The sequence below is a fragment of the Plecotus auritus genome (genome assembly GCF_963455305.1).
Source record: "Plecotus auritus genome assembly, chromosome: 4".
Taxonomy (NCBI): domain Eukaryota; kingdom Metazoa; phylum Chordata; class Mammalia; order Chiroptera; family Vespertilionidae; genus Plecotus; species Plecotus auritus.
This window is the reverse complement of record NC_137775.1, coordinates 27222266-27244343: the sequence shown is the minus strand read 5'-3', so window position 1 is coordinate 27244343 and position 22078 is coordinate 27222266. Positions and strand designations below refer to the sequence as shown.

The window sequence follows — 22078 nt, the reverse complement described above, 5'->3', positions numbered from 1 at the left end:
AGTTTGCCCACCCCTGGACTAGACCAAACTTTTGAGCCCTCCCTGACCTTTACCTGACATCATGGTTAAGCCATGCAATGACATGAATGGCTGCTTTTGCCAAAAACTTTCTTTATGACCATACCCCACGATGCTCTCATGTGAAATTTCTGATAGTTAAGTAGGGTTTTAAAAACTCTGGACACTGAAGACAAAGATGCTGGGCAACTACTTGACATTAAATTTTTTTTAAAATCCTCACCCGAGGATATGTCTTATTGACTTTAGAGAGAGAGGAAGGGAGAAAGAGAGAGAAACGTCTATGTGAGAGAAACATCAATCGGTTGCCTCCCATATGTGCCCTGCTCCAACTGGGGATCAAGCCCACAACCTTTTGGTGCACGAAGGGACAATGCTTCAACCAACTGAGCCATTCTGGCCAGGCTACTTGGCATTATTTTTAATTCTGGTACCAATGGGAAAAGAGAGGAGGACCTCTGATATAGACAAGAAATGGGAATGAAACCAAGTTTAAAATCAATCATTTTACATTACTGGCAAATTTCCAGGAGCAATGAAGGATCTAGCATAATACAGATAATAGTATCTACTAGTACATGAGAATTTCCAGGAATAATTCTGGGCTTTGTGCCCAGAAAGTACTTCATATCCCAGAAGAGGCCTATAGTTTTCCACCAACAGGCATAGGTGCTAAGTAAGTTCGTATCTAGTGTGGCACAGTGAGCTCCGCGGAGTCCCACATGGAAAAAGGACAGTACACTCTTGCGAGGTAAATTCATGACCCTTCTCTCAAATTGTCACCATCGGCCCGGGCAGTCTTGTGGGTGCCATGTTAAGGTCTGATTGAATCAAACACCATTACTGCTCTGAAAGGGGATTTGAAGAGTGAGCCCTCCCACCCGAGTGGCACGGAGCTGTGTAAGGGGCCACTGACCAGTCAGCATGGTGATGAGGGGGAGGCTGTTGTCCTCGGGGCTGCCCCAGTAGCCAGCTTCTCCCAGCATGTTTCTGTCGAGCACCTGATGGTAGAGTTCCTCGATCCAGGCCTGGGAGAAGATCATCAGCACCCCGCTGGTCTGGACCTGCTTCATGAACTCTTTCTACAGAGAAGATCACAGGAGAAAATGACCAAATCGGACCCCCTGCAAGCAAACAGGCTCTTCCACTGTCTCTTCACTCCCCACGTCCCCTGAACCAACGCTTTTGGAAAAACAAAACCTTGTTGATTAAAGGTAGGAGATGGAGAAGTCCCAAACTTCATGAAGTTACTTTCATTTGTATCTTTTTAAGAAACCCTGTTGAAGGATTAGGAACACCACATTTTATATTTTTCACTCTTTGATGTGTGGGAGGATTAGAAACTGCACAGAACAGGGCTTCTTCTTGCTGCCCAACAGCAGCAGCTGAGCTGGAATGAGCTCCCTGAAAAATCATGGGTGTTTCAAGAGATACTTACACGCATGAAGCCACCACTGATCCTTGGGAACCTACACTTTATGAAGCAGACAAACGATCGCTGATACCGTTCACACAGCTCCATGGATTAGGCTTAGGAACTGACATTAGGGTACACCACAAAGTGGCTTTGCTGGGGCAGGAGATCCGACCACAGGATAAGCACCATCCTTCTCCCCCATACCTTATAGGAGGTGCTTTGTTGTTGGCAATGAGTAAGCTTAGCTCCGGATCACCCGAGGAGGTCTAGGCACATTTTAGAAGACAATGAAAAGTTTTTGTAAAAGACACCTTCATTTTCAGCAAAAGGGACCATTCCCTGCACATCTTCTGCTGCTACTTAATCTGCTGATCATGTGTTTTGGAAGATGTCTTATGTGTGTGTTGAATAGTGCCACCAGATGAAATTAATGGGCCACGGGCAGACAGCTGTTTCCAGGCACTTGGGGTCCTGCACTCTCTGGAGCAAGGGGGTGAGTCTGCGCTCACTGCACTGTACAAACCTTCACATCTTTTTCTGCCCTCCACAGCGCCATCCCTCACAGGGCACTGACGCTCGGCATTCCAGCACAGAGGCCACCGCTTGTCCTCGCAGGGTCAGGGTGGACAGCGCACACTCACCATCATGCCAGGCGCCAGGGCTGGCCGCTTCCGGTAGTAGTCGCCATGGGAGAGCTTCAGGTTGAGGAGCAGAGCGCAGTGCGCTGCCGTGTACAGGCTGTCCGCGTTCATCAGCATCTGCAGGCTGAGGCTGCTGTTCCCGTCAAATCCGGGGGAGTGCATCATGCCTAAGGGAGAGGACCAAGAGACCTGAGGGGCTGCAAGCAGTGCACTTGCCAGCCTTGCTTACAGCCAGCCAGGGAGCAATCCTCGTGACAGGCACATGTGTCGCGTAGGACATATCTGTAAAACGACGACACCCAGCAAGGCATATTTCTGGGAACAGTGACATGCTCCAGCCTGATGGGGCAGAGCATACAGTCTGGAGTCCACCTACCTGGGCAAATCTTTATGTGCTACTCACCAGCTACTTTGGTAAAATCACCAAGACCCTCTAAATCGCAACTTTTTACCCAGAAATGGTCAGAGTATTTGACTACGTGTAGTTCCTGCTCAAAGCCTTCCATGGCTTCCCAACACAATCAAATAAAACCCAACTTCCCTCTCCTTCTCCTTCTCCTCACTACAGCCACCTGACCTGTGTTCCTTGACCTCACCGAGCCTGGGCCAGCCTCAGGGCCTTTGCATTTGTTTCCCCCACCTCCCAGAATGGTCTCCTCACATCTCTAGATGACTTGCTCCCTCAATTTTTTCAGGTTTCAGAGACCCTCCCTTTCAACTCCATCTATAATAACACTCCTCCACCTACTTCTCCCTGCGATATTCTTCCTCCTCACCCAGAATTTTTTTCAATGCCTCAATGGCATTTATTCTACCCAGCATTATATTAATATATAATTTGTTTATTGTCTGCCACCACTACTGTTATCTACTGTTATGTAAGATCTGTGAGAGGGTGGGACTTTGTTACTTTTGTTCACTAGAGAATGAATCTCCAGTGCCTAGAACAGCACCTGGCATATAGTGGAGCCTCAAAAATATTCACTGAATGAATAAGAATGAATGAACAAGTTTGCTATGAGAACTAGATGCACTAATGCATGGAGGATGCTTAGTGCAGTAACTCATAATTATATACTTTTCTAAAAGCAATAGTAGTCCTCAAATTTGGGGTGACAAACTATAGGAACTACAACTTTCAGTTTATTCTGGCTATTGTTTTTTCCAGTGTTCTATGAAGTTCATTCTCTCACTCCGTCATTAAGGTGTTCTTTACGAAAAGGGCTGAAAGGATGAAATAACTTTTAGTACTTCTATAAGGGTATCTGTGGGATAAATTCCTAAGAACAAAGACATATATTGATAGATATGGCCAACATACCTCCCAAATAGTTTTATACCAATCTTTTCTCCTACCCACTATGCATAAGAATATTCTTCTACCCATTCAACATACTGGGAACCATTAATTTTTTAAACCTTTGTAATCACATTGTATGATTTTCTTGAGAACAAATTTCTTTAAGTCTATGATTCTAATTTTCTGATGATAAAAGTAATAAGAAAAATTTTTTTAGTTCTTTGGAAAAAGATACAAAGAAGAAAATGAAAATCACCTGTAAAATACCATTCTGAGATAAGAATTAACATTTTGATATTCATTTTGAATCCTTTAAAAATTATATTATGAGCATTATCCATATCATTAAATATTATTTGAAAACATAATTTTTAATGGCTACATAATATAAATGGATGTACTCATTTAATTTTTCCCTTATTTGGGGGCATTAGATTATTCCTAACATTTTTGCTGTGAAATACTATCATATACATTTTGGCATACCAGTCTCTACTGGAGTTTGTTTCCTTAGTGTAGATTTCCAGGGGTCAATGACATGCCGGCTTCCCATGTGTACCCATCTGTCAGGACTTGGAAAACCCATCTCACAGTGGCTGAGCTACAGTTTTTCAGCCTGTGATTGGTTTTTCACCAGGACAAAACAACTGCAGAGGTTTTTGTGTTCTCAAACTGCATCTCTGATTTACCCAGCCATTCAGCCACCCCTCCATCCTCCCACGCCCCCTGGTGTGATGCATGTGATGAGTAAGAGCATGGTCTCTGGAACCAGACTGTTGATGGCCTGGCATCCCCACTTCGCAGCTATGTACCTTGGATAACTTACCACTTAACCTCCCTCTGCCTCAGTTTTCTCATCTGTAAAATGAGGATACTACAACCCACCCTCTGGAGCTATTATAAGCATTAAATTAATTAATACATGTAATGTAAAACTCTTAACACGATGCATCCAGGAAGTGCTATGTTAGTGTGAGTTATTATTATTATTATTATTATTATTATTATTGTAGATACACATAAATGCTGGAAAATGACTCCAAGAAAGGACACCAATATATTTTAGAGCTAATCTCTGGATGTGTATTTTTTTGGTTTTTAGTTTGTCTTTATATTATCACTAGAGGCCCGGTGCATGACATTCAGGCACTGGGGTGGGGGGCTCATCCTGCACCCCCTCGCAGTCCAGGACCCCTTGGAGGATATCTGTCTGCGGTGGTGGGGGAGGGGGGTCAGGCCTAAGCCGGCAGTCAGATATCCCTCTCGAAGTCCAGGACCCTTCTCTCCTTACCGCCCGCCTGCAGCAGAGGCGGGAGAGGTTCCCACCACCACCACCACTGTGCTCTCCAACCACGAGCCCGGCTTCTGGCTGAGAGGAGCTCCCCCTGTGGGAGCACACTGACTACCAGGGGGCAGCTCCTGCGTTGAGCGTCTGCCCCCTGGTGGTCAGTACATGTCATAGCGATGGGTTGTTTCCCTGTTTGATCGATTTGCATATTAGGGTTTTATTACATAGGATATTCCACAAATGCCAGTGTGTTGGATGAAAATTTTGTTAAGACTAGTTATTCCCTAACCCTGCATCCAAAAATATGCTCTTCCTTCCTTTATTAAATCTGTCAAACATACAGACCCTTGAGGCTCATACCATCTGGCCATATGCCCACCCTCCCTTAAAACTCTCATTTGTGACATGACAGACACATCCTTAGTCACTGATGACTTTGATTTCCTCTTCACCCTGAAACTTCTTGCCAATATCCTGCACAACTTTAGCCTCTAGATGGACAACTCACCCAACCACAGGTGCTTTTACACCCTTGACAACTATTATCATCCATCATTCTGTCCCATAATTGATTCTCACAGTAATACTCTCTGAATCAAGTCACCCCACCCAATGTTCTATGACTCTGACGGCACTAGCTCAGATGGCCCACTCTCTGACTGGATCTTACCACATGCACTACTGCCTGTGGGATAATACAACCTACCCTCTGGAGCTATTATAAGCATTACATTATTTAATACATGTAAAACTCTTAACACAGTGTACTCTTCAGAATACACAAGGTAAGTATCCCATCATCTGACATTACCGCTAGGGAATCTGATGCATAGAGAGCGTAAGGACTCGCCCATGCTCACAGAGCTGGTAACTGGTACAGATGGAATCTGATGTCAAATAATGACTTCAGAGCCGGGGACTCAGGGAGACTTTGCCTTCTCCCCTTCTCCTCTTTACACTTTCATAACTTTCTCTTGGGTGAACAAAGGAAATCTGTCATCTCCCTTGTCTCAAATGGGTACAGATGTTTCTTGTTTACAAATCTTCCATCTTGGAGGTGACACTTGCAAGGGGAGGGAGAGCACTGCCTCAGTTCAGAGGTGGACCAGGCTTTGGCTGACCCACAATGCCAGTCAACGTGACCCATTAAGCCACAGTGGGCACTGAGGAGAATTAGCCTATTGGCAGCAGGACCACAGAGTGGAGAGTCTGTAATTTGGAAATAGACCAACTCCTAACTGGTGAAAACACTGTGGAGGTCACTACAGTTAAAAGACAAATGACTAACATAGTTACAGACAATTACGAAAAACTATATTTGCAAACAACCAAAAGATTTTGATGTCTCTTTTCACTGTATTTATTTCTATGTATAAAAATTAATGTCACAACATATTGAGTGTGATGGGACATTTGATAGGCCTCTAAAATTGGAGCAGTTTGCGACATGTATGGGACTACATTCTGGCCACAAAACTATTCACTCAAGCCCAGTTCTGCATGTACTGTAAGTATTGATTTGAAAGGCACAAAAACAGAAATGTAAAGATTTGCTCTAGCTTCACCTCAGTATTCTATGGTCAAGGGATCCTTGAATTTTAGGGGGAGGTGCCATTGACCACCCTGGGGTCAGACAATCATTTATTTCTGCCATAAAATTTTTGCACCCATTAATTGTTTTCTTTCTGTACTACCCTGAGATAATAGAAAATATATACATTGGTCTTTGCCCACACTTCCTAAAACCCTTGCATTTTCTAAGTCAGAAGAATACCAGGAGCATCCCTTATTCTAATACTTGTCGTTGATCCCCTCCTTGCCACAGGGCTCCTAAAACCCTTGTAAATTTCTAAGTGATAAGAGAACCAAGAGCATCTTTTGTTTAATGAGGTGACTGTGGGTGGGTTCCTGAATCGGGGATGGCCACCATAAAGACCAAGGCCTGATTAGACGCTTGGGATTTTCAGTTCCACCGACTCCCCCATACTCCAGAAAGGGGACAGGGGCTAGAATGTTCCTGGTGACTATATAGCGAACATTGCTTACCAACCTGAGCAGAAGGTAGAGGCAAAGTTCTGGAGGGCCGAGTCCACCTCCTCCACGCTGGGCAAGGCCAGGAGGCGAGGAAGGAGGCCCTCAAGAGACTGCACAAACAGCCTGGCGCTGTGCTGGTCGGCCTCCTGGTTCTTCAACAGTTTGAGAGACAGAGCAGCAGTCCGTAGGGACCTGTGGCCCAGGCAATCCCGCGGAGTCTGCTCCTCATCGGCCAGTGAGCAGTTGTCCGACCCAATGTCCGACACGTCAGACCTCCCCGAGTCCTTTTCCGCTGCCATTGAGTACTGGTCGCAGGAATCAAATTCCGTCCTAGAGAGATCCTGGTCATCCACGCTAAAATTGCTCTCACTGTATCTAGATCCGTAGGACCTCATCCTGCAGTCCACTGACAGGAAGTTCGTAATGTCAGGGTAAGCGACCGTGTGGCTTCTCTGAACAACATCGGGTTGGTCTACTGCTTCTGGTTCTGACACTTTGCTCAGCGTCTCCTTGCTCTCCTGGATGGCTGGGGACTTGAGGCTATTCTTGTGGTTTTCGGAGTGGTCCTCAGGTGTGGTCTGACCCAACTCTCCCTCCAAAGTGGTCTGGCCCGTGTCTGTGGTCACACTGATGCTGATGTCGGGGCTCCTCTCATTCCCCGACTCCCACGGCGTATGTTCCGAGGACAGGACTCGCCGCTGCCAGCGGAAGTCGGCCTCGTTGATCTCCATGGAGTCCCTGCTTGACTCGGCCCCGTCCTTCAGCTCCTCCAGGCGCTGGAGCAGCAGCTGGACCTGACCTTCACTCAAGCCCTTGCCCTGGCTGAGCTCGTCTAGGGCCCCGAGTAAGGTGCAGACGCAGGACACGGCGGCATAGCAAGCTTCGATGCCACCCTTGATGCACGCTTCGGTCATGCCATCCATGATGCTAAAAGTGTTTAAAGGAGAAAGCGGGATCAATACATGATGCATGGAAAAATACTCCAAAATGAACAAGGATTGTTCGACCGGTGAACAGTATAGTATTCAAAGCATGTGCTCTAATTTACCTGAAATTAAATGGTCTGGGCAAAAAGCAACTGACACAAACACGCTCAAGATGGCAGAGGAAAACCTCCAGGTAAAGCAGCCCACCTTGAATCTCGCTCTCAGGGTGGCCGGTTTACTTGGGAACAAGCAAAATTCCAGATGGGAATTTGTCAGTTTCACAGTGACAGACAATGAATATCTCACCACTGTATTAGGTTCAGTTTTCAAACAGAAAATGGTTATAATGGCTATGATTATGATAGTGTGCACATCTTCTATAAAATAAACATATTCCTGAGTAGATACATGTAAATATAGCTATTACAAATCAGATACTTTTTCATTTTGTAGAGGGAAAAGGAAATCATCTCTAGCTCAAAGGAATCCTCAAGGAGAAATCCTATAGTCACTGTAATTAATTGAAAAAGATTTTCCCTAAAATAACCCCAATAAATAATGTTTGTACATTGGGTTTTTTAAGTAAATATCAAATTATGGAAAGTTATACAGTTATAATAAATTGGGATAAGAGTTCTCATATGGTCTGTGGGTATGTTATTAAATAGTCACACTTCATATAGTGTAGAATCATAAAATTTCAGGGATTTCAAAACAAGGTCACGAGTAGTCAGAGAAGCAGTCTTTGCCAAGCAATAGAGACCTATAAAGGAGAATGTGTCATACAGTTTGAGAAGATCCAGATGAGACTTTCTTTTTGAAATTGATCTTTTTCTGGATTCGGGTTCAGTGGAGCTGGGTCCTGCCAAATCACAGAGACGCTGTGGGCTCCCAAGTAGCTAGAATAAAGAAAGGGGGGAGGGAGGGAATAATAGAAAAGTGAATAACATAAAAAACGTTTTTAAAACTGTGAGATCAAATGAACATGTACTTTCTCTACTGAGTGATACAGCCTAAGGAGAAGCACCACTATTTGGAAGTCAAATCTTAGAAGAAGTGATCTGGGTGTTCTTAATGTAGAGTGCACATGGATTCCCAGCTCCTCAGTTCAGGACTGGCTTAGACCCAAAAAATGCTTAAGGATTGTTTCAAATTTTTTTACAGCACAGAATTAGAAAGCACTTGCATCAATGTTCTTTAGAGAGATTGGCCTGTAATTTAACTGTCCTATTCTCTCTTGGTCTTATTTTGCTGTCATGTTGGCAAGCTTTAAAAACTGGGTTGAGAAGTACTCCATCTCCCTAATCTCTGAAAAAGTCCATGTATTAGAATTATTTGTTCCTTGAATGTTTCCAAAGCTGTATGCAGCCAGTAATTTTTTTCTAAATGGAATGATTTTAACTACTGATTCAACTACTTTAAAGATAATAGGACTATTTAGGCCCTCAATTTCTTCATGAGCCAACATTTAAAAAAAATATATAGCCTACATAGTAAAAGCCTAATATGCTACGTGTCCGGTCATCCAGTCGGCCGTTCAACCAATCAAGGAGTAATATGCTAATGATATGCTAAGGCCACTCAACCACTTGCTATGACATGCACTGACCACCAGGGGTCAGACAGTCAACTGACTGAGAGTCACTATGACATGCACTGACCACCAGGTGTCTGATGCTCAATGCAGGAGCTGCCCCCTGGTGGTCAGTGCACTCCCACAGGGGGAGTGCTGCTCAGCCAGAAGCTGTGAGCCATGGTGAATGCAGCGGCAGTGGCAGGAGCCTCTCCTGCCTCCGCAGCAGCCTCTCCTGCCTCCGCAGTAGCACTAAGGATGTCCCACTGCTGGCTGTGGGGAGCGGGCCTAAACTGTCAGTCAGACATCCCCTGAGGGCTCCTGGACTGTGAGAGGGTGCACGGCAGGCTGAGTGTCCCCCCTGCCCGAGTGCACAAATTTTGTACACCAGGCCTCTAGTATATATATTATTGATTTCAGAGAGGGAGAGAGATAGAAACATCAATGATGAGAGAGAATCATTGATTGGCTGCCTCCTGTGCACTCCCTACTGGGGATCGGGCCCACAACCCAGGCATGTGCCTTTGACTGGAATCGAACCCAGGACCCTTAAGACCATAGGTGGACTCTCTATCCACTGAGCCAAACCAGCTAGGGCATGAGCCAACTTTTCAAAGATTGAGTTGTCTCTTAGAAATTTATCCATTTTATCTAAGTTATCAAATGTAGTGTCCTAAGGTGTCTTAATACCTTCTTTAATGTTTACAACATCTATAGTAATGAGCATTTTTTTCATTCTTATTTTTGTTTGTTTTTAATGATTCTGGATTTTTTTTTTTACTGCTTTTTCCAGGAGTTCTTAAAATTTCTTTCTTTCTTTTTTTTTTTTTTTAAAGGTCTGAGACGCCAGGGTTCTTTTTTTCTTTCTTTTTTTTTTTTTTATATATATTTTATTGATTTTTTACAGAGAGGAAGAGAGAGGGATAGAGAGTTAGAAACACTGATCAGCTGCCTCCTGCACACCCCCCACTGGGGATGTGCCCGCAACCAAGGTACATGCCCTTGACCGGAATCGAACCTGGGACCCTTCAGTCCGCAGGCCGACGCTCTATCCACTGAGCCAAACCGGTTTCGGCAGTTCTTAAAATTTCTTAGTCTTTTCAGAGTCCTAGGATTTTTCACTCTATTGATCTACTATATTATGTTTCCTATTTATCACATTACTTTCTGCTTTTATTTTTATTTTCCTTCCTTTTGGCTTTCTTTTAATTTAATCTGCTTTTCTCCTAACTACCTAAATTGGAAAATTAGAACACTAAGTTTAGGCTGTTTTTTAATATAAGCCATTGAAGCTATAAATATCCTTCTGTGCACTGCTTTGGCTGCATCCTGCAAGTTTTTGTGTATAGAATTTTCGTAATTGTTCAATATTAATTTTATTTCCATATGGTAGAAATCTATGGAATATTTTAATTTGAGGCTAAGTTAATTCAAGAAAAGGCTGGTTAATTAAGTGTATTGGAACAGACATCTTATCCCATGTCTATTATTTTCTAAGTGAGTTATATTTGCATTCCTGGTATATTAAGTAGAAAAAGTTATATCCTAACGTGCACTCTTCTTCCCCTGTCTCCCTATTTTTTTTTTACCCTAGAAATGGGGAGCTTCTACTTTCTTGGAAGCACAGAAATGAACTTCCATTTTTTTCTCCACATTCTATTTCTTTGAGATTGAAATCTCCCCCAACACACTCTCTCCCTCCCTCTCTCCCTCTCTCCCTCTCTCTCTCTCTCTCTCTCTCTCTCTCTCTCTCTCTCTCTCTCTCTCTTTCTCTCTCAACTAGGCCTTCATTCAAGTGAAATGGTTAGGTATATGGGCCTCTAGCTGTTCCATTTCTTGCTAGAAGGGTAAGTCATTTCAGGAGCAATGGAGTGGGAAATATCCCTTTCTCTTGGGATCCATTACATTCTCTAATCTAGATTTATCAGTAATAAATTAGATTACATATATTAATTCCCACATTAATCTTGTATTTATTACTCAGTTGTTTCCAAATCTGAAGGAAAAGGAGACTGAATAATTAGGTCTCTGAAGAAACCTCAGTATGTTTAATGTCAGCTTCTTCAGGTGGGAATGAGGAATATGAAATCAGTGGTTGGGTGTCACAGGTCTGATAAAGATTAGGAAACTCCTAAAGCTGAACCATGGGAGAGAGAGAAGGAAGCAAGGTGTACTTTTTGGGGGGGAAAGTGGACACAGAAAAGAAAATATAGTTTGAGAATTATGGGAAAATGGTGACCTGCAGGAAGGTAGGGAGGGAGAGAGTGTGAGAGAGTGAGGGAACCATAGAGGAGAGTGTAGATGTGTGTGGTGTGTGTGTGTATGAGCTAGGGACAGTTAGATTCTGCAGGTCCTCCAAGGGGCTGCCAAACGGGGCAGTCTTAGACGGCAGAGCCCCGCGCACAAATCAGACACTTCTGGGCGGCCAGTGTGGGCACAGAGACCACGCCATCTTGAGAAACAGAGCTGCTTGAGACTAGGATCCTGGCCACAGCACCACCCAGTCGTATCTCAGACGCAAACAAGGACCCTGCAGCCACTCATGGAAGCTGAATAGCATGCTATTAAATAATGACTGGGTTACCAATGACATCAAAAAAGAAATTAAAAGCATCCTAGAAACTAATGACAATAAAAACACAACAATCCAAAATCTATGGGACACAATGAAAGCAGTCCTGAGAGGGAAGTTCATAGCTCTACAGGCCTACCTCAAAAAGCAAGAAAAAATGGTAGTAAATCATCTAACTCTACAACTCAAAGAATTAGAAAGAGAGCAACAAGAAAAGCCCAGAGGGAGCAGAAGGAAGGAGATAATAAAGATCTGAGGAGAAATAAATTACATAGAGACCAAAAAAAAAAACAACAATATAAAAGATCAATGAAACCAAGAGCTGGTTCTTTGAAAGGATAAACAAGATTGATGAACCTCTAGCCAGGCTCACCAAGAAGCAAAGAGAGAGGACTCAAATAAACAAAATTAGATATGAGAGAGGCGAAATAACAACAGACCCCAAAGAAATACAAAGGATCGTCAAAAAATACTATGAACAACTCTATTCCAACAAACTAGACAACTGGAGGAAATGGACATATTCCTAGAAAAATACAACCTTCCAAAACTCAATCAAGAAGAATCTAAACATCTCAATAGGCCAATAACTATGGATGAAATTGAAGCAGTCATCAAAAAGCTCTGAGCAAACAAAAGCCCAGGGCCAGATGGCTTCACAGGGGAGGTTTACCAAACATTCAAGGAAGAACTAAAACCTATCCTCCTCAGACTATTCCAAAAAATTCAAGAGGAAGGAACACTTCCAAGCTCATTCTATGAAGCCAGCATCACCCTAATACCAAAACCAGATAAAGACAACACAATGAAAGAGAATTATAGGCCAATATCCCTCATGAACATAGATGCCAAAATCCTCAACAAAATTCTAGCAAATCGGATCCAGCACTACATCAGAAAGATCATACATCATGACCAAGTAGGATTTATCCTGGGGATGCAAGGATAGTACAATATCTGCAAATCAATAAACGTGATACATCACATAAACAAATTGAGAGATAAAAATCACATAATTATTTCAATTGATGAAGAAAAAGCATTTGACAAAATACAACACCCCTTCTTGATAAAAACTCTCAGCAAGGTGGGAATAGAAGGATCATACCTCAACATAATAAAAGCCATATATGAAAAACTCACAGCCAACATCATACTCAATGGACAAAAACTAAAACCATTTCCCCTAAGAACAGGAACAAGACAGGGATGCCCACTCTTACCACTCCTGTTCAACATAGTACTGGAAGTACTAGCCATTGCAATCGACAAGAAGAAGAAATAAAAGGCATCCAAATTGGAAAAGAAGAAGTAAAACTGTCCTTATTCGCAGATGACATGATATTGTACATAGAAAACCCTAAAGACTCCATCAAAAAATTATTAGACTTAATAAATGAATTTGGCAATGTAGCAGGATACAAAATTAATGCCAAGAAATCTATGGCATTTCTTTACACCAATAGTGAATTTATAGAGAGACTAAAAAAGCAATCCCATTTACCATCGCATCAAAAAAATTAAGATACCTAGGAATAAACTTAACTAAGGAGGTAAAAGACCTATACGCGGAAAACTACAGGACACTGAAAAAAGAGATAGAGGAAGACATAAAAAGATAGAAGAACATACTGTGTTCATGGATTGGGAGAATCAACATCATCAAAATGTCCTTACTACCCAAAGCAATCTACAGATTCAATGCAATCCCTATTAAAATACCAACGACATATTTCACAGACCTACAACAAACTTTCCAAAAATTCATCTGAAATAAAAAAAGACCCAAAATAGCTGCAGCAATCCTGAGAAAGAAGAACAAAGTAGGTGGGATCTCAATACCAGATTTCAAGCTGTATTACAAAGCCACTTTTCTCAAAATAGCCTGGTACTGGCACAAGAACAGACATATAGATCAATGGAATAGAATAGAGAACCCAGAAATCGACTCAAACCACTATGCCCAATTAATATTTGACAAAGGAGGCATGAACATACAATGGAGTCAAGACAGTCTCTTCAACAAATGGTGTTGGGAAAATTGGACAGATATATGCAAAAAAATGAAACTAGACTACCAACTTACACCATACACAAAAATAAACTCAAAATGGATAAAGGACTTAAACATAAGATGGGAAAGCCATAAAAATACTAGAGGAATCCACAGGCAGCGAAATCTCAGACATATGCCAAAGGAACTTCTTCACTGATACTTCTCCTAGAGCAATGTAAACTAAAGAGAAAATAAACAAATGGGACTACATCAAAATAAAAAGCTTTTGCACAGCAAAAGAAACCATCAACAAAACAACAAGAAAGCCCACTGCATGGGAGAACATATTTTCCAATGTCATCACCGATAAGGGTTTAATCTCCAACATTTACAGGGAACTCGTACAACTTAACAAAAGGAAGATAAACAATCCAATCAAAAAATGGGCAAAGAACCTAAATAGACACTTTTTGAAGGAGAACAGAAGGAAGGCCAAGAGACATATGAAAACATGCTCAAAGTCACTAATTATCCGAGAGATGCAAATCAGAACAACAATGCAGTATCATCTTACACCTGTCAGAATGGCTATCATCAACAAATCAACAAACGACAAGTGTTGGAGAGGATGCGGAGAAAAAGGAACTCTTTTGCACTGATGGTGGGAATGCAGACTGGTGCAGCCACTGTGGAGAACAGTATGGAGTTTCCTCAAAAAACTAAAAATGGAACTCCCATTTGACCCAGTGATCCCACTTCTAGGAATATATCCCAAGAAACTAGAAACACCAATCAGAAAGGATATATGCACCCCTATGGTCATAGCAGCACAATTTACCATAGCTAAGATTTGGAAACAGCCTAAGTGCCCATCAGCAGATGAGTGGATTAAAAAACTGTGGTACATCTACATAATGGAATACTACGCTGCTGTAAAAAAGAAGGAGTTCTTACCATTTGCAACAGCATGGATGGAACTGGAGAGCATTATGCTAAGTGAAATAAGCTAGTCAGAGAAAGATAAATACCACATGATCTCACTCATTTGTGGAATATAATGAACAACATAAACTGATGAACAGGGACAGATCCAGAGACAGAGAAGCATCGATCAGACTGCCAAACATCAGAGGGCAGATAGGGGAGGGTGGGGGAAAGGAGGAGAGATCAACCAAAGGACTTGTATGCATGAATATAAGCCTAACCAATGGACACAAACACCAGGGGGGTGAGGGCATGAGTTGGGGGGGTGGTTTGGGGGGTTAATGGAGGGATGAGGGCACATATGTAATACCTTAATGAATTAAGAAATTAAAAAGAAGATTACACCAATGCTTGTAAAGGAAATAATTTCATTTTAAAGGATTAAGAGAGGGCCTTGGGAAAACTGGATAAAGCCCTTCAAAACTTATAAGAATATGACTCTACTGCAAAAACCAGATGCAAAGTAAAGAATGAGCTTAGCATACAGTTGTAATTGTAACCTAAAATGTGTTAAATATAAGATTAATTCCAAAGGACTTGTATACATGTATATAAGCCTAACCAATGGACACAGACACTAGGGGGGTGAGGGCATGAGTGGGGGGGGGGCAATGGAGGGGATAAAGACACATATGTAATACCTTAATCAATAAAGAAAAAAATTAATTAAATAAAAAAGAAAAATATACTTTGAAAAACAAACTGTCCTGCAAGTCTTTGATGAATATGTACAGGGGGCATATGGCAGAGCGATAAATTACGAAGAGAACAGGAAATAACACCCCAGGGTTCAAACTCCAAAAGGCTAAGCAAACATCCTGGGTGCCCAGTGGTTTTGTGTGCATAAACCCAGCACATTTTGGTTTCTAGGTTACCAACCTTCCCCAATTGTTGGCGCTGTTATAGTAAGTGGAAGCACTGCTTTACAGAGCAACCTGGCCCACGTCAGCCTGCTGTGCTCATGGGGCAGCATTGCCTGGACACGCTACGCTGCCCATATGCTGGGCTCTAATTCCATGCTTGCCCTGCAAAATAATCTTGGGAAACTAGAACATCTATGAAAAAGGGGGAAATAACGAATTTCCTTTGTAGTAGTCAAGACGTTATTTTAAATGCATTTAGACACCTACATACCCTGTAGGCAAAGTATTTTTAGCATTCAGGTATCAAGTGGCTCTACCATGAGTAGTAACAACTCCAGGGCCTGTCAACTCGGAGGTTGCTGCTGCTCACAAAATACCCTCTTTGCATATGGTCTGTTTTCAGGCCCATCTGTCATAGTCAAAATATATTAAACGCTTATTCTGATTCAATCGCTGCAGTGTCAGGTACTAGGGGAAACATACAAAAGCAACACATACAAAAATATATTTAGGAGACAAGAAGTTTGTTCCACACTGAACTGTGAAACAATCAGTGTATTGCCACATATAATCAATTGTAAATGGTGCGATGGGGTTGTAAGCAGAGCAAAATCAGTGGTTTGAGGAAGCAAAGCCATAGAGGAGGAAGATTTTGACAGCAAAGAGGCAGCTGTATTTAGAACACCCGGGTTCATGTTTTAACTCTATAACACACAAGGACTTGGGGAAAATAGCAACTTCTCATGGAGCCTCAGTTCTCCATCTGGAAACTGGGCATATCACCTTCCTAAGGGAGACTGTAAGTAACCCAATGTGAGGTGCCAGCAGTGTCTAGCCTATTGTAATCAACCACTGAAGTGGAAGTGGCCAATAGGACCGGGGTAGTCTGAATAGAGGCAGGAAGGTGGGAATTGAACAGAACGGGGTTGGTCAGATGGAATAAGGGTGATCCTGGAAAAAGATGGGACATGAGAATGAAAACAGAACAGTCTAGAAATTTGGCAGAGAATTCAGACTTGAGAGACGATAAGGAGTTATTTGAGAGTGGGAAAATTGTCAACAGTGGTGATTTATGAACCTAAGTTCAGAAAGACAAAATGAAGACAAGCAGGAGACAAAGAGGCCAGCGGGTACACCACTCTGGGCAGGAGGTAATGAGGACCAGTATTTCCATCCTTCATACTTTGTTTTTCTCTTTTTTAGATTAGCAATAAGTGCACCAGATATGTTTAGCATTTTATGCTTACAACGTACTTATACAAACTTGATCACATTTTGAACTCACACCCTTTGGAATATTACTACTATGTACAGATGAAAAATTGTAAGTTCAGAGTTAAATGATTTAGCTACTATAATGTGGCTGGTGAGTGGCAGAGGGGATTTGAACCCTGACTTTTAAACGTAGTATTATGAGAGGGTCACTGAGCCAGCTCCAGCAAAGGAGCTCCTAGAATAATTTGCATTGCAATATCAAAGTTAAGTCCAGTAGTAAGTGTGGTATAGGAAATGATCATAGGTTGAGGCTCAGCTAGACCAGCGTTTGCACCGTTTCTCTCTCTTGGTGACCTTGGGCAAATCATTTGACCATTTTAAGACTTAGTTTCTTCGTAGGAGAGAAAAGCCTTTTTCTTGACATCATGTTTCTATGGGAGGAACATCCAGTGGAATAAAATTCCGGGCCTCTCTTCTCTCTTTCTCTCACTTCTTCCCAGTGGTGAATTCAGGAGGAGCTGAGCATGCGTGGCTTTTCTTGAAGACCTGCCTATTCAGAAAATGTCCACTTCTACTGCCCACATTACCAGGTTAATGGGCAGGGCTGGGTCTGCAGGTGAGGGCCACTGCTGTTTGGGTGGTGACGAAGTAGTCTAGCCTCCCAAACTGTATCGTATTCACCAACTTAGTATTGGTTGGTTATTAAAGCTGACCCTTTGATCTCCATTGCCTGAAGCAATGACCTTCAACACTTCAAAGTTATCATGAATATTAAAAGCTAATGTATGTGAAGTGCCTGACATATAGCAGGTAAGAAAAAGATGTGGTTATCATTGTGTGCTCATCGATTTTCTTAACCAGCTTTCTGGCTCACTTTTTCATTTCTAGAAACACAGGGTCAGAACTTGCCATCATTCATTACAGTCAACTTTCATTAAAACAACACCAAGAAGCATTTCAAATTAAGCTTTTTAGAAATGGTGAGTAACAAATATTGCTTAGAATAAATGAGTCATCAACAAGGGAATTTTGCTACTCTGCTGTTTTGGTATTAGGTACCAAAAGGAGGTGCAATTTGACCTTCGCAAGCAAGTTTGCAAATACAAAAATGTTGATTGCTTTTCTTTTTGGTTAGTTGAGAGAGAGCAGAGGAATTCTTGTTTAAAGTACCTTTAAAATAACCCCAATTCCTCCTCAAAACCATGAAGAAGCACGCTGGGATGGCTAGTATAAGCTGGACAACCTTTATGTTCTCACCGGGATCATGATGTTTGGGAGGTACAAGGCCTAAGAAGGGATGAGGCAAAGGGTTTCCTATTACTAATCAGAGGTAAGTAATGCTTTCTTTTGGATAATGTACAACCTGAGTATAAAATTTTGAAATCCAATTTTGGCAAAGATGAGTAAATACACATATCTGTGCAAACAGTGCCTAAGGGAGCAGAACAGAATCTCAGCCCAGGGCCCAATCAAATGCATGCAGCTCAGATTATCAAATGGCTTTGTATCAGTGAGCACTTATCACCCCTCCTGACTCCTGCTCCACATGCGTGCACACACATACACACATACACACACACACACACACACACACACACACACACACACACACACCTCAACCCTAAAGAGACTATCTGTTACTGGATAGAGTGTGGTAGCAATGAAGTCCTAGCAGGTGACTGGCAAAGATTTTCCAAGTGCTTCTTGCTTAAATATACTGTGCTCAGTCCCTGGCATGCGCAGTGGCATTCTTTAGTGCATCCCTACCTCTTTCATTACTTTGATGGCTTCCACCCGGTGCTGGGGTGGGGGGTAGAGCAGCATGCGGTGATAGAGGGACTGGAGCACGGGCTTCATGGAGTCCACCGACCCCACCAGCCGGACCAGCTCAGCTGCAATGTAATAGATGGTCCGAGCCACAGGCCCGCTCAGGGCAGGTGCGGTGGAGGAACAGCCCGAGCCCCGGCCATGGTCGGAAACGCCTGGAGATGCAGAGTCCGACTCCATGCCAGCACTCGCGCTGCTGCTGTGAGCAGAGGTGATGGTTTTGTCATGAATTGGATTCCCCAGGATCACGATGAGAGCAGGGCAAAGGTTTTTCCTGGGAAGAGATGGGGAGAAAAGTGAGTTTCACTACAAGCCAAAGGATTAAATGTGAATACTATCCTGAGTGCAAACACCAGATGCCACACAAATGACTATAGAGTTGGATTCTTTATTGCTCCTTTTTTTTTTTTTTTTTTTTTTTTTTTTTTTTTTTTACTATGTCCTGCCTCAGTTTTCCATGCCCGCCATCATTTCTGAGTATAAGAATAAAATACTTTTTCTCAAAAGTCAAGCTAGAGTTAACTAAATAAAATATCAAGAGAAGCACCAAGAAACCATCTTACATAGAGAAAATAGACTAAAACTGTGAAATGGCTCAATTATAAAGTTTCCTTTTCCTATAATTAACAACATTATTTTGAGAAGTTTATTTAAAATTCTGACACATATCATTCATATTCCTCCCTGTGGATAAGCCCAGGAACCCAGAGCAACTAGCTGGCTGCCTGCAGGACCTGTCATTTGTGTGAATCTCTGACTATGACTAAGTGACTAGTATTTGGGTTGAGATGGAAAATGTACCAGGGTAGGGCTAAGAATAATGTTTGGTATTTCTTGCTCCTCCCCCGCCACCCCGCATAACTTTCCAGAGCCTTTATATGCTTTTAGAACAAATGAATAACCTAGAAAATAATTTCCTCATTTCTGAGTCTCACGATCCTATGATATAAACAATCTGTAAGAGGGCCTTGGAGGCCTATTCTGCTGCAGGAATCATCAGTTTCGCTCCGATGCATGTAAGCAAATCAACTTCCCTACTTTCCCTGAGAGAACATTTACACAGATGAAAGGCCTGGCGGGTCATGGAGGCTGTGGGAAGGGACCCACGGGCACAGGTGGAAAGAGCAAGCCCTCAGGCTGGCATGGGGATGGGGGGCACTCACCAGGTCAGGTCTGTGAAGCCCCTGTGCAGGTGCATGGAGGAGGAACAGCTGCTGAGCATGGACAGGATGCACTCCAGGTACAGCAGCTGCAGCTGCTGACTGTCGCTGCAGAACAAAAGGAACACAGAGGTACACAAAACCAAGGCAAGGTTCGAGGTGATGTGTGGGAAACACTTGGGAAAATGGTAGGCATTACAGAAATGTCAGTTGGGGGAAGGGGTTAGTGTTATGGGTTGAATGTGTCCTCCTCTCAATTCATATGGTGAAGTCCTAACCCCCAATGCCTCAGAATGTGACCTTTTTGGAGATAGGTTCTTTGTAAAGGCAAGCGAGTTAAAGTGAGGTCATTAGACTGGGTCCAAATCCAATGGGACTGGTGTCCTTACAAAAAGAAGAAATTTGGAGACAGGGATACACAGAGGCAGGATAATGTGAAGAGACATGGGAAGAAGGCGGCCATCTATACGCCAAGAAGAGAGGCTTGGAATAGATCCCTCTGCCCTGAGTGGGAACCAACTCTGTGATGATGCTCCAACCAATGGAGCCGGAAGCCAGGCCTGGGATGCACATTCTCATACCCAGATTAAGTTTGCTGCCTAACCCACCAGAATTAGGTAAGGAAGAATTTAATGTTCAAGGACACATTTGCTAAAAGTGCAAAAGACATTTTTAAGACAATTCATTCAGAAATCCTGAGTGGAATTAATGTTCAGTAAAAGGAAAAGCTTGTTTTAAAAAATAATTTTGGTTGTCTCTCTTTTCTCCTAATTTAAAGTGAAAACTATGCCCAAAGGAAGCTTTATGCCCTTAACAGTTCAAATAACTTCCAGGAGAAGGGGGCAAAAGGAAAAGGCAAGACCAGTGACAGGCAGACTTGAAACTTAAGGAGACAGGAAGGAAGGGAAGTTAATACCAGACCTCCCTCCCCGCCAAAGCCCGGGTCACATCCACACAATGGCCAGACTGAGCAGCTGTCAGACAAAGGATTGGAAGAAGGGGCTGGGACCCTCACTTAAGTGCTACGTTAAATACCTCGGTGATATGGCTCGGTAAAACTGACATTATGCTTTAAAACCAGTTGGAAAGCTATAGCCTGAGGGAGAAATCCTGCCATGGCCTATGAACTAAAAAAGATTTTTACATTTTTGAAGGGTTGTAAAACCAAACCAAACCAAAAATGAATAGGACACAGAGAAAGCGTGTGGCCCTTTACAGAAAACGTTTGCTGACTCACAGATCTCCCTTGTCAAGAGAGAACTGTACAACGATAAAGGTAATGCGATGATTTTGAAAAGGGAATTCCACTCCTGTTTGGATGTACTCTACAAAATGCTCTGAGGGTGGAAGGAGACAGGGGTCAAGGCTGAGTCTCCTAAAAAATAATTATCCTTTGCCAAGAGGAGAGTGGTGGCTAGGGAAGAGGAAGAAAGACAAGACATGCTTAGCCACTCTTGGGCCAGGGATGGACCTCCCGTGTCTGTACACTTACACCTATGAGCTTCCCTACACTTTTGAACAGAACATAGTTCCTGACTATAAACAGCACATTCTTCATTTTTGTGAGTCTAGAGAGATAAGTACACAAAGCACTGTGCTGGAATAATTTAACACAATAATAATTTAACACAAGGTTCTATGAGAGCAGATAGGAGTGGCATCTGACCCTCCTTAGAAAGACCCAGAAAGAATTTCCAAAGGAAACATATCTCAGTAGAGCCCTAAAGTTCAAGTAGGAGCCTCTAGTGTGTTTTGGTATTGGGGAGAGGGTGTGTGCAGTGTGGGGTGGATGGGGTGGTTTGTGGTTGGAGCACAGCATGTGAGGTTGTCACCAGCAGGACCTGGGCTGGAGAGGTGGGCAGGGGACAGACCAGGAAGGCTCTTGTAGGCCATGCTAAGATGTCTGGACTTTATTCTGCAAGTAGAAGAGTGACATGACCAGATTCATATTTCAGAATGATCATTCTGGATGCTGTACGAATGAACAGATTGGAGAAGGCAACACAGAAAGGCCACCACAGCAATTATAAGCCACATTTTGAAAAACAATTTCTGAAAAGAACTGCCTTTGCTATAGTCCCAGGCTAATCTTTTTGACCAATCACCTGATTCCATGTTAAGAAAAATAATTATTAAATGCCCCAGTGTCTCTTTATCCCTTAGCTGTTAGACTAGCATCACAAAACTAAAATAGTTATAGACAATAAGGATGCTCAATTTCTGGAATAACTAGAAATAAACCTATAGAGAAACTATGAGCAGTC

General features: G+C 42.6%; 1 protein-coding gene across 2 annotated transcripts in view; it reads right to left on the bottom strand.

Moving 5' to 3' along the window:
* ARFGEF3 (ARFGEF family member 3) overlaps nt 1-22078 on the bottom strand; it is a 149088-nt gene that overhangs the window by 41781 nt on the left and 85229 nt on the right. For both annotated transcript variants that reach the window (XM_080665273.1, XM_080665274.1), the window contains exons 9-14: nt 19818-19922; nt 18595-18928; nt 8411-8523; nt 6715-7625; nt 2077-2243; nt 935-1100 (exon numbers count right to left, since the gene is read on the bottom strand). In XM_080665273.1, coding sequence (XP_080521399.1) covers nt 935-1100; nt 2077-2243; nt 6715-7625; nt 8411-8523; nt 18595-18928; nt 19818-19922 — 1796 coding nt within the window. The remainder of the gene's footprint in view (nt 1-934; nt 1101-2076; nt 2244-6714; nt 7626-8410; nt 8524-18594; nt 18929-19817; nt 19923-22078) is intronic.